The 13,425-nt window shown below is 45.1% G+C and overlaps 1 protein-coding gene across 2 annotated transcripts in view; it reads right to left on the bottom strand.

Moving 5' to 3' along the window:
• The window catches only part of Pip4k2a (phosphatidylinositol-5-phosphate 4-kinase type 2 alpha), a 159,539-nt gene extending 152,135 nt beyond the window's left edge, over positions 1-7,404 (bottom strand). The window contains exon 1 of one of the 2 annotated variants that reach the window (XM_040755420.1): positions 7,070-7,404. In XM_040755420.1, the coding sequence (XP_040611354.1) occupies positions 7,070-7,213 (144 nt within the window). In that variant the 5' untranslated portion in view covers positions 7,214-7,404. The remainder of the gene's footprint in view (positions 1-7,069) is intronic. The other variant, XM_040755419.1, reaches the window with a different exon arrangement.
• Positions 7,405-13,425: the final 6,021 nt, after the last annotated feature.

Raw genomic sequence — 13,425 nt, 5'->3', positions numbered from 1 at the left:
CCTTTGGTGGTTAGTCTTCATTGTCAACAACACAAGATTTTGAGTCACCATGGAAACATGCATTGGGTTGTGTCTATGAGGGTGTTTCCAGGAAGGTTTAACTGAGCAGAGAAGATCAACCTTGAATATTGACAACATTATCCCATGGGCTGGGGATTAGACTCAGTCAAAATGGAGAAAGTGAACTGAACACCAACATTAATTTCTCTCTATGTCTTGATTGCAGATTTGATGTGACTCTCCCTCATGTTCCTCTTGTCTCAAACTATGAGCCAAAACATGCAATCCCTAAATTGCTTTTGTCGAGAATCTTTTCACAGCAATTGAGATAGTAAATAATCCATTCCTTGATGACTATCTTAGCTACTTTTCTATTGATGCAAGGACATCATGACCAAGGCAACTTATAAAAGCAAGCACTTAATTAGGTACTTCCTGATAGTTTCAGAGGGTACGTTCATGACCCTCATGATGGGGCATGGCAGCAGGAAGGCATGGTGCCTGGAGCAGTAGCTGAGATCTTACATCTGATCCACTGCTTTCTGCAGAGACACAACACACACACGTTTATTCATCCCGAGAACCCACAACAGACAAATGGATACCACCGAAGTCCAGCTTGGTGAGCCAATGAGTGTTATTAGTATTACTTATGGGAGCAGAAGTGACTCAAAGACAACTGCATCAAAGCCCACCCCAGCATGGGTGAGCTTAGAAAGCAGGGAATTTGGAACGTGCTGCACAGACTGCAGTTCAACAGGTTGAAGAGGGTCCTTTCCAGGTTCCTCAATTGGTCTAAACCCCTTCCAGGCAGATCAGCTGGTTTCTGCTTCTTCCTGGCTGCTGACCTGGTCTGGCAATTCTTTGTAGCTTTGCACAAAGAGGTTGCACAGCAGCTAAGCTGCTTGAATTAGCTTTGTCTGAGGGGGATTCCACTTTTATTATTTACTCTAGCATGGAGGCCTAGTGAATCTGATTGGTTTCAGGGACTTCCTGAACCTATCTTGAGTTATCTGACTTCTGCTTAAGGAGCTTCCCTGCAGGACAGAATGTTTCAATCTGGGAGGAAACTGACACACAACATCCACAAGCAGGAGGCGGACAAAATGAGATGCTGTGCCTGGTGTGGGCTTCTGATACCTCAAAGCCCATCCCCATAGACACCCCCTCCAAAAAGGCCTATCTCCTAATACTTCCCAAACAGTCCCAGGAGTTATGAACCAAGCACTCAAATATATGATCCTCTGGAGGCCACACTCATTCAAACTATCACAACAGCAATCATCAAGTACATGTGGCAGAGTCTCAACTCCTTATTCTCTCCCTTCTACTGCTCTGGAATCCTAATCCCACAGGGTGATAACCAGATTAACCACCATCATCACCAACAAGTCAGTATTCCAGAAACTTTAAAATCTCTTTCCAAGACACAATTCCTTCTCCTAGCTTTTCTATCTTTATTACAGGGTCACCATGCTGCTAAGGCAACTCATCACAAACAGCTTGGGTACAAATTCTAAACATACATGTCTATGTCTAATGTCATTCCTTCCACTGCCTTGCTTCCCAAAGTGCAGCCCATCAACATCACCTGAGACTGTACTAGAGAGGAAAGCGTCAGACAGCATCCTCACCAGACTTGCTGATTCAGTGTCTGAAAAGTCCCTCAAATGATCTGTGTGATTTATAGGCACAACACATTTGGAAAACCATTGATCTAGTGCTCATTAGTATGTTACCACCTGAACTGCATCCAATTTGGTCATTTTTAGGAATCATTTACTGACTCCTTAATATACAACACTAGGTTTTAAATACATTGTCTTATTTAACCTTCAAAATAGCTCTTGAGGCAGTCATCATTATCTCAATGTTAAGAATGCACAAATTGCCGGGCAGTGGTGGCGCACGCCTTTAATCCCAGCACTCGGGAGGCAGAGGCAGGCGGATCTCTGTGAGTTCGAGGCCGGGCTGAACCGATAGCCTCCAAGACAATACAGAGAAATCCTGTCTCGTAAAAACCAAAAAACACAAAAACAAAACAAAAAAAAGCCAAAGAATGCACAAATTGGGGGGCTCAAGGGATGGCTCAGAGGTTAAGAGCACTGGCTGCTCTTCCAAAGGACCAAGGTTCAATTCCCAGCACCCACATAGCAGCTCACAACTGTCTGTAACTCCAACTCTAGGGGATCTGGAACCCTCATGTATATATATATATATATGCAGGCAAAACACCAATGCACATAAAAGTAAATAAAAGTGTTTAAACACACACACACACAGAGGTTCAAGTGGGTAAACCAGATGCTCAAAGACCCATAAACAATGAAGGAGGAATTGAACCTAATCAGCTTGACCACAAACCATCCTGCCAAAGTGTACCAACACATGTCAATGTCAAGATATGTATTTCAAGTGCATGGTGGCAGAATTAACTACTCAGGATAACTGCATGCTCTATCAACTTAATGCAGATGCTGTTGGTTTATTACAGTTCTTGCTGGCAGTCTTTCTATAGGTATAACCAATCACCCTGCCTTGGGGCAGCATTCTGCATACTAAAGACATGCTAAGGTGTTTGACTAATGGAGAAGAAAATAATAATCATGTCTTTGAATGGAACAGTAAACTCCTGCCTTAAAAGTAAACTCCATGTATGACTGCTTCTTTCTTCTGGAACGTAAAGAAAAAAAAACAGTATGGGATTAGTTCTAGAATGTATGACTGGCTGGGTTCCACTCAGTGAGTTTCATTTGATATCTAGCTACTTTATACTTTAATTCCCTCATTATGTTATTTTCAGTAATTACCATTCCATAGTAATCCACATCATTTTTATACCTAGCCTCCTCTTTCTTTTGTCTATATCCAAATATAAACCCATGGGACCCAAAAGAAATAAATGTGTATATACATAACAGTGGAATACACTATCATCTATCTCCAGATCTCACCTGGCTGAGAATACAGAACATGTCTCAGATGTTCCACATGGAAAACAACATAGTTCCCAATCCACACATGACAAGGCATGCTATTGTAAGGTTGGCCTATACAGATTCCCACAGGCATCAAGATCAACACTAACTCTATTATACTAGGGTAGATGTCTGCCTCCTACTGACCCCCACACCCCCAGCTCTTGGAAACTCTCTCTAGGGAACTCTTCACCTTACACACTTTATAACTACTTAGTCCAAGAGGAAGCTACCACTAATTGAATCCAGACAAGTCAAGATTTTTGGTGGTATTCTGAGGCCAATTTGGAGACAGAAAGTCCTTGCAGAAAACAGAAATGACAGAATTCATTGGTTCCCAGTCCCATGGAGTTTCTCAACCAGCTATGAACAAGGTAAATAAAGCCGGATCGGATGGGAAAGTCAGACTGCAGCAAAGTGCCTGGCTCTTAGCATGTTCTGGTTCCCATCCTCCCTTCTACTGTGACTATCTCTAAAATTCCTGTAATACTTGAGAATTTTCCTGTAACCTATGTGTGTTCCTATGGTTTGAAACCACAAAGCTTTAATATCAATAAAGTGGCTATTTCTAAAAACAATATTTGGTTTACATGTTTCTTTATACAGATAAAACTGTGTCTTCCTTCATTTATCTAAATAGAGTTTGAAATAGTAATCCAAATAGCTCACATTTCACAGTGTATAAAAATCTTTTAGACTATCTATTTAAAACAAGTCTTGGCACATAGCATTCAACATGCTCCCTACATATTAAAATATCATTTTAAGAAGCTAACTGCCTGATCATTTTTAGTTTAATTTCAAACATAACAAGATAAAACTGCCTTCTTAAGTCATCTTTTCCTTTATGTATTCAATTATATCCTCTGCTTAAAATGCTTAAAATAAGAATTGGCAGAGATCCACGCACTGATGGAGATCTTAAGTTAGAAAGCAGTCACATATCAAATCAAGCACACAATGGCAAGCTTATTCTCCGCACTGAGCATCGTCCAAATCAAGATTTTCATTACCACTACAATGGACTTGAAAGGTTTTGCCTTAATGTCAAGTTTCTACATTTCAATCAAATAGACTCTGACTTAATAGATGGCAATGAAGTTCAGCTACAATCAATCTGGCAAAGTCAGTCCAGTCTCCTAAAATCACCACAGATGTCCCCCTCTTGCAGTCTAGGCTTTGTAAAATCCCCAAAGGTTGCTGCAAACTCTGGGACTCCTAATATGATGCAATTTGACCAATAACCAGAAAAATAGTCAACTTAGAAAACAAAAATAAATTTGCAAGCCATCTACTAACAATCCCATTTCCCAGGTATTAACACTGATTCCCCCAAACTGGTTAATATGACAAGGTGAATAGCCACAGTTGAGGATAGAAATCAGCCAGGTCACCATCACACAACTTTAATCCCAGCACTCAGAGGCAGTGGCAGGCAAATCTCTGAGTTCTGAATTCAAGGCCAGCCTAGTCTACAGAGCGAGTTCCAGGACAGTGAGGACTACACAGAGAAACCCTGTCCTGAAAATAAATAAATAAATGAATGAATAAATAAATACATAAAATTCAAACTGACTCAATGAGTTTTTGCTAAAGCACAAGGAAGAGGCCCAGTTCCACCATTAAGATGCTCGAATGATGAAAATGTATGGTTTTCCTCAGTGCTGCAAATTTGTGGTTACTTTAAATATCCAATTAAAAGTCTGATGGAATTTTAAAAGCAAAAAATTATTATATCCATGATAAAATTGTCCCTGCTATTTCTAGAATTTCAGGGAAAGGCTCTGATTCGAATTATCTGCCTCTCTGTCATGCTTTCTCAAATGTCCCCATTTATATACATGCTCATTATTGAGAATGTGGACTTACTTATTCTAACATTATACTATAAATTTTGTTGCACAGAAAAGCATGATAAAACATCTTTCTGGTACCAAGAAACATTTCCTAAAATAAAACCAACCAAAAATGCATGTCTTCCAAATGTGGGAGTTTTATTATTTTTAAAAAATACATTGTTAGAAAATGAAGAAACAAAACTTTCTTGTCAACCCACATTCCTCAAAAAAAAAAAAAGACACATGGGACATCAATGAGAGAGACATTGTAGCAACCCTCCCCATTGTGGCATGCTCTGCGTGTGCTGGTATGTGTTGAATTAATAACATGCTTACATGATACACTATTCTGTCAGTGTATATACTTAGAATTAATTAGTAACTGTTCTTGAGAGCAACAGAAAGTAATATTCAATGTTCCTGCCATCATTCATTCGGTATTTTTCAAGTATGACAACTGGAAAATAAATGTAGCAACTCAAAAAAAAACCACAAGGTAGCAAGCCACATGTTACAGTGAAGCATGCCCAATGACAACTTTTTTTAAGGTGGACTGGAATTCAGACTAATTCCCAAACAGCCACTCTTTCCCCCCAGCAGCATATTGTTGACATTACCATATTAAACCTGGACACACCAAACACTCCTGACCAAAACACTAGGCCCATAAACATGGGTCCACAGCCAGAAACCTACTTGTATTCACAGGGCCCCACTGCAGCAAGAGCTTCAAATAGCAATGGAAATAGAAAAAGAACTTTACAAATCAGACACAACTAAATTATAGGCATATTACAATGGAAAACTGTAACTTCATTATCTATAATAAAACTGGGGGTGGGGTGCATTGGTGTCTGGTGTTTTAACAGTTGATATTCCTACCAGCTAAAGAAGTCAGTAAGTTAAAGTGAACTTCAGAAGAAATAACCATTCTCGACTTTTTAAATCATTCCAGGCAAGCACAATCATCTTTATACTGTTTCACCTTTCCCCAGCTCCGCTTAGGAAAGAAAAGTACAAATAAAAGACACTGAGCCATTTTAAACAACTCTGTTAATTTCAGAGTTCAAAAACCACGCTGGCTTTCTGTCACTTCCATTATGCTGAAAAGGACACCCGGGCATCCACCAAAATCAAAAGCAGGGCAGCAGGCTCATGCTCTGCCTCCCGAGCTGGCTGACTGCAGCGGTAAGGTCACGGTCAAAATTCACAAGCTCATTGAAACTTTCATGGCTCAGCCACCAGCGCCTATCATGTTTCTTGATCCCATCTAAGTAGATTAAAGCTGCTGGAGTTCTCTTGCTGTCACATCTGCAGGAGGCTATTTCAGCCCCTCACACCGCAGTCCGCAGAGTCCGCAGCTGTGCGCCTTCCTCCACCCCTGGCTGTGCGCTAGGCTAACCTCTCCAACGCACTCCCCCCAGCCTTTTAAACAACCTTTCAAATGGATGTAATTAACTCTAGACCGCCTCGAACCCGCGCCCCCTGGGACCCCTCCGTCTGTCACCACCCTATCCGCCCTTCCGCAGCCGGTGACTTCTGCCCGGCTCTCCGAGCAGAGGGGGGAGGCACTCCCCACCAGGAGACCTGGAGCGGGCACAGCAGCCGGGCGATGCAGGAAAGGACGAAGACGCTCAGCATCAGGGCCATATTTACGATGTCTTTTTTCTTTGGGGGAAAAAAATCCCCCTTGAGTCTGATAATACTGCCTTTAAAGGAAAAAAGGAAGCTAAACTCTCAAGCTGCCGTCCAAAATCTTCTGGTTCACTCCAGTCCTCCTGTGGGAAGCTCCGGACGCTCCCTGACAGGGACAGGTACACCTGCCCGCTGGTACAGGACACTCAGGCCTATCGGCTCCAGAGAAGGGGGCGATCGCTCGAACTGGGCCCTGAGCAGTCCCCTCCTGGGGCTGACAGCTGAGGCGGAGTCAGTCCCCACACAAACTTCCCACTTCCCGGGCAGCGGGCACCGACCGGCGGGAGGACTAAGGCAGGGAGGTTCAGAAGCACAGAACGCTTCTCATCCCGCACCCTCCCTGGATTAGAAGGGGGGGCGCAAGTGACACCGGAGGAACCCTGGGGGCTGACGCATGCCGTGGGGTTAGGGGCACCCGGAGAGGCAAGCAGCGGGAGGGCCTGGGACCCGCCGAGCCAGCCGGCCAGAGGTCCCCGCCCTGCCACCACTGCAGCAAGAGAAGCAAAACTGGGAAGGCTGAGCCCGAGGAACAAGATGAGCGCGCTGCAGGAGACTTACCGAGTGGTTGACCCCCCACATGAGCACGCTGAGCAGCGGGTCGCTGGCCCGGAACAGCTTCACTTTCTGAGCCACGAAGTGCTTCTTCTTGGTCTTGGTCTTGCTCGCTAGCACGGAGGACCCCAGGTTGCCGGGGGTCGCCATGGCCGCAGTCTCGGTCCCCTCCACCGCCGCGCCGCCGAGGCCGGGGACCCGCCCTCCCTACACGCCGGCCCGGGGAGGCAACCGCATCCCCCGGGGCAGCCGCCGCTGCGCGACTGCTCCAGCCCCGCTCCGCCTGCGCTGGGTCCTGGGCGCTCGCTCCGCCCGCTCCGCGCGCTCGGCCGCCTGAGCTGCAGCTGCGCTCGCCTCGCGCCCCCGCCTGGCTCCCGCCCGCCGCGGATCGGCGCACAGCCCGGGGCTGGTCCAGGCGGCCGGCGGCTTCCGCGTTGGGCGCCGGCGTCATGACGCAGAGGCGGGCGGGGCAGCTGAGCCGACGGGCGGGGCGGGTGCGGATGCAGATGCTGGACCGTTAGGCTGTGCTCCGGAACCGGGTGGCCACGACTGACCCTCAGTGGAGACTGCTGGGGAGTGCGGGGACTTGTGCGAGCATCCCTTCCTCTCTCCTCCCGGGATAAGGAGTGGAGGGAGCCCCGAAGAGGAAGCCCCCAGATGCGTGGGCCAGGGGCAGGCAGGAATATCCCGGAACCTCCGCTTCCCGTGCCAAGGGCCAGGAGAGTTAATGGGACCTGGAGCACTTCACCGGGACCAGGGTTTTCCCAGCATCGACGGAAGGACCTTGGCTTCTCTTTGTCAACTGTCTGCCAGAGAGTCTCTGCCTTGAATGAACTTGCTAACCTTATGCCTTTTGGATTGTGGTTGGGCTTCCCCCTTGTTGTTGGAACACTAGACTGCCATTCCCGGCCAACCCTGGGATTCCTCACTGAGAGCCCTTGCTTTGGGCAGCTGTACCATTTGCTTGGAATCCATCAACCACTTTTGGGTCACCCCTTCCATCTCTTATTCAGGACACTCACCTGACTTGCAAATGTTTTCATCTTTCACTATCACACCCCCACACTGAAATTTAGCCCCCCTTATGCTGGCATTTACTGTGCTTGCCGTGTGAGTCTAAAATTCTACTTGGGTCTTTCAAGAAGACAAAGAATAAGAGATAGTGTGAACGAAGGGAGGTGACAGATCCTGTGGCGACCTTCCAACACCGAGGTTGCCCCCCAAATCCTCTTGGTGGTTCTAGCTTGTTCGCACTATCCTCTGAAATGATGCCCTGCTTCTCCTGGTACCAACCATCACTACTGTAATGGCTAAGCAGGAAGAGGACGCTGGCACAAACAGCCCAAGTTTGTTCTTAAAGTCATGGGCTTGACCCGTAGTTCCTCTAGGTGATCTGTTTAATCAGAGGCGAGATATTTGTGTTGATAGGTACACTCTGACTGACACGTGTCACTTTCCAGACTATTCTATAGAATGTTTGTTAGAATCCAGCAGTAGATAAAACTACATAATGCTGCAAACCTATATCCCTGACACTCAGGAGGCAAGGCAAGAAGATCAGAAATAGTTCAAGACTATCCTCAACTAGTTCAGTCGAGGCCAACACAGTATACCTGAGACCTTGTCTCAGAAAAGAAAAAGGTCTAAGGTCCTTTCTTTGCTGCTAACCCATACGCTCTCTCCTGATTGAGAAAAGAGCCTCTCTGAAGCAGTCTGCATATCTTGTCCACAGACTTCCTCGCATGCGCATCTACAACCAAATTCAACATCCTACACAGCCCACAAGTAGTTTCGTTTTTCATGCTATATTGGAAATAACATAGTGCTGTTAACCCAGTTAGGAGTTCATTTATTTAACAAACTTTCGTTGGCCCAGACTCAAGAGCTTCTCATCATTGATTATTGCTCTTCAGCACCACTCCACAGAAACCTCTCCTAGCCCTCGCCTTAGAAAACAATTACCTCTTGCCTCCTGGTTGAATCCTTCCACTTCAGTGCCTCTGTAGCTCTTTTATTTGTTCGCAATGGCAGTAAGGTACTTAATTGTATATTAATAATGCAAGACAATGGGCTTGCTGAAAAACTGAATTCAGTGATGGCAAAGAGCTAGGTGAGCCTACAAGAGCAGGAAATAGATAGCTTTGGACGTTGTCAGGCAAACCTTCAGAGAGAACAATGAGCACAGACGGGCAGAGGTCAACATCTTTCCTGGGAGGGGCATAGACAAGGACAGGAAAACACAGGTATAATCGAGAGACACTGATACATCCTGCTGAATCCTGATTCGACACCCGAGCAGGCTGCTTCCACTGTCAAGGGATCCACATCTATTTGCATTTGGACTATTGCTGTTCATTCTGAGTCAAGGCCATCAACTATGCCAGGACTGCTCCAGAAGCCAAGTACTAAGAAAGGGAAATGCACAGTGTTAAGGCTCCCGGTGTTGTTTGAACTTCTTGTAGCGGTTACTTTGTTGATTCTTTCTCTTACTGTAACCAACTTGATTCACTCTCATAAAACAGTTTCAATCCCTCCATCAAAACAACAAAGCTGAAGGTACCATGATGACTACAGTGTCCAACCAGAAATGAAGGTGAAGATAGGATGAATGATCTGGCTCCTCCCCCCATCCCCAGCTTGGATGGCCTGGGGCTCCCTAGATAGTCCAGTCTGGCCTTGAAGTCATAGAGCCATCTGCCTCTGCCTCCTGAGTGATGGGATTAAAGGTGTGCACCACCACACGACTTAAATTACACTGCCCTTTTGATAAACATTTTTTCAATTGGATAATTCCAGAAACTTCTTTGGTTTATGTTATCTGGTTGCATTTGTGTGCCTTCTTTTATTTTATTTGGAATAGGGTCTCATGTGGCCTAGCTCAGCCCCAAACTTGCTGTGTAACTAAAGAAGACCTTGAACTCCTGGTCCTCCTGCTTCTACCTTCTAAGTGCCAGGATTAAAGGTCTGTGCCAAACAGCCCCTGTTCATTTGGTGTGTGGTAGGCAAGTACTCTACCAGCTGAGCTACACCTCCTGGCCCTTCTCACTGCTTTATGTGGAAGCCACAGAGAGCTGTAGCATGAGTCCATTCCATCTTATGTTGTATGTTCTATAACATTGCCACTCAAAACGCTTGGAAGACCTCCATTAAAGTTAATATACCGGCACGCCCAGCTAAAAGACAAGCGGGGTCCAAATACAGTTAAGCAGGCTCCAGCAACTCAATTATGAAACTTTGAGTTCCTTTCTGTAGGAAGACACTGTCACGGTGTGGTGGAGCTCGCTGTCTGTGAATCCCTGTATATGATAACCAAACCCCTTCTGCCTGGGGTTTGTACACAAGCTAGCTGCGGATTTTTCACTCCAACTTAAAAATCTATAACCATCCTTCTGGCTTCCATAGCTGGCTGGGAATTCCTGGAGAGTGGTTAGCAATTCCAAGAATCTACTATTGAGTTGGTGTCAAGATGGTTAGTCTGGTGTGGGGAGACCAGACTTGGAGAAGATGGAGCTTAGAGCACAAGGGCCAGTTGTTTCCTGAGTTGTCTTCATTACCCAGTTTCTATTCACAGGGTAAGAATTTAAACCAGAGCCACGGAAGGCAGGAAGCTGTGGTGGACAGGAGTCAACACACCGGGTGTTAGGTGTTTAGCAGGTAGCTCTTTATAGCAGAAACAGAAGCTTCCAATGCAGGAGGAACAACCAGTGAATTACAGCAGGCTCCTGAGTCAGAACATGTGATGAGGCATCCATAAAAATGATCATTTCTGGCTGGGTGGTGGTGGCGCACGCCTTTAACCCCAGCACTGGGGAGGCAGAGGCAGGAGGATCTCTGTGAGTTCGAGGCCAGCCTGTTTTACAGAGCCAGTGCCAGGATAGGCTCCAAAGCTACACAGAGAAACCCTGTCTCAAAAAAAAACAAACAGACAAAAAAAGATTTCTGTTTGGGGATATAGTTCAGGGTATGAGGCCCTAGGCTCAATCTACAGTTCCCAAACAGCCAATCCACCAGTCAGGATTTTCACCCCTAGATTTTCCCAGAAATATGATGGGATAAACATGAATCATTATTATTGCCAATGTTAATATAAGTAGAAAGATACAAATTATATACATGGTATGATTCTGATGTGTGGGTATGCATTTAAAACATAAAAAAGTTGGTAGTGTTATCAGGGGTATAGTTTAGATAGTTTGGATTATAGATGATTTTTGCATTTTCCACGTTCTCTAAGATGAATGTTATTTTTCATAATTTTCAAAGACAACCATCTTCCCTAACTGAATGAGGAACAGAGAAGCAGCATGTAATATTACCAGCCCAGTTTCTGTAAAAGAAACCTTTATATGTGAAACCATTGTAAGAGGGCCTTTGGGGGTGGAGGAGATGGCTCAGTGGCTGATGTGTTTGCTGGGCTGTGAGGACCTGAGTTCAAATCCATTAGAACCCATGTAAAATCCAAGGATAGCAGCACCAGTCTATTATCCCATTCTCCTGCTTCACAGAAAGAAAAATGCCTGCAGCTCAAAGGTCAGTTGGGCTGGCACGGCCGGAAGTGGGGTACCTGAGATTATCTGACCTCCTCGGAACACATGCTCTAGCACACAAGCACACTCATGACACACACACACACCACACACTAATATGTGGGGGGGGGGTCAGAACTCTTGGCTTCTTGTAACTGTTATTGTATGATTTTGGCAACGGTGAGCTAAGGCCGTGGGGCACAGATAGACCATTTCCCTAGATGTAGGAAGGAGAGGAATTCCCCCTAGGTTTGAAAAAAATGTTCCTGAGAAAAAAAGACAGCTGCAGGTTGAGAACAAATGAGCAGTATCCGCCCAAAGCTGAGCGCCTTTGAGCTTTTCATGGATATAGGAAAAGTTTTGATTTTATTTTGGTTTGGGTTTTTTGAGACAGGTCTCTTTTACATAACCCCAGCTGTCCTGGAACTCATTATGTAGACCAGGCTGGCTTTGAACTCGCAGAGGTCCACGAGCCTCTGCTTTCTGAATGCCAAAAGTAAAGGTGTGCTCTACTACATGTAGCCAAAAAAAGTTTAAATTGTGTCAAAATAATTGATCCAAAGGAGAACTCTAAAACCAATAGCAATAGTAAATAAACACTATTAAATATCTGCAAAACACAGCACTGTTGAATGGGAAATTTTTAATACATGCAAATTTAGGAAACATTCACAAGCAACTTGTGAATTAGTTTTCTTATTGTACATATATGCATAATGATTGATGAAACTCTTCTAATATAATGAAGACATTGTATTAAATGTAGCCTGTGAATGAATTTTCATGTTACTAGGAGTTCCTAAACTAGGCTTGGTGGTTCAGGCAAGGGATAAGCCAGCTTGGTCTATGTAGTGAGACTTTGTCTCACAACAACAAAATAATGCCTAGTGATTAAGGTAGCTCCTTTATTGACTGTTGTGGTGCTACAGATCAAACCCAAGGCCTCTTGATTTGACAGGCAAGTTCTGTCACTGAGCTACATAATGGCACAATTCTTCTATTTTCCGATCTGGTGTTGCATGTGTATGTATGTGTGAATGGTATGTGATTACCTCTGATGTACTTGCAGAGAACAGGAGCCTGGGTGAAAGTCCCAGAGATCCTGCTCTCCTCACTGTCCACAGTTTGTGGTTACAGAGGTGTGTTCCACTCCATGCCCAGCTTTTTATGTGAGTACTGAGGATTTGAACTCAGTTCCTCATGTTTGCGCAGAAAACAGTCTTACCCACTCAACCATCTCTCTAGACACTGCATCAGTTTGTTTTGCTTGTTTTTTGTTTTGTTTTGTTTTGTTTTTTATGCCCTGGGAGGAACAAAGGTGGTGGCATGATTTGAATGTGTCCCCCTCCCCAATTTCATATGTTGGAACTTAGCCCCTGAAATTATGTTATTTGAAAAGTAGGATCTTGGAAAGGTGATTGGACTGTAAGAACCCTCAAGAATAGATCAATCCATTCATAACTGAGGACTGACTTGTAAAAATACCCTTTCTCCAGCGTGTTCGCCTATCTCACCATCAACGCCCTTCATCCTATTGCCTAGCACGAGGCCCTCACCAGATGCTGGCCAGTGGTGGTGCACGCTTGTAATCCGGCACTCAGGAGGTGGGGGCAGGAGGACCACAAGTTCAAAGTCAGCCTGGAATACATAACAAGATACTGAGGGAGGGGGGACTCATAGAAAACCCTCTCCAAGGGAAAAGTATGTAAGTCTGAAAGAAAGGATGTCAGCTAGGGAGAGTGGGCAGGCCATCAAGAGGGCTTCTGCCCTGACACAGCAAAGGGGCAGCAGTCAGAGCACAGGGTAGGAGGAAGTAACTAGGCCAGCCAACCAAGA

Source organism: Mesocricetus auratus, unplaced genomic scaffold, assembly GCF_017639785.1.
Source record: "Mesocricetus auratus isolate SY011 unplaced genomic scaffold, BCM_Maur_2.0 Super-Scaffold_100013, whole genome shotgun sequence".
In the NCBI taxonomy this organism is placed as follows: Eukaryota; Metazoa; Chordata; class Mammalia; order Rodentia; family Cricetidae; genus Mesocricetus; species Mesocricetus auratus.
The sequence above is the reverse complement of the archived record's forward strand: the minus strand, read 5'-3'. Positions and strand labels throughout refer to the sequence as shown.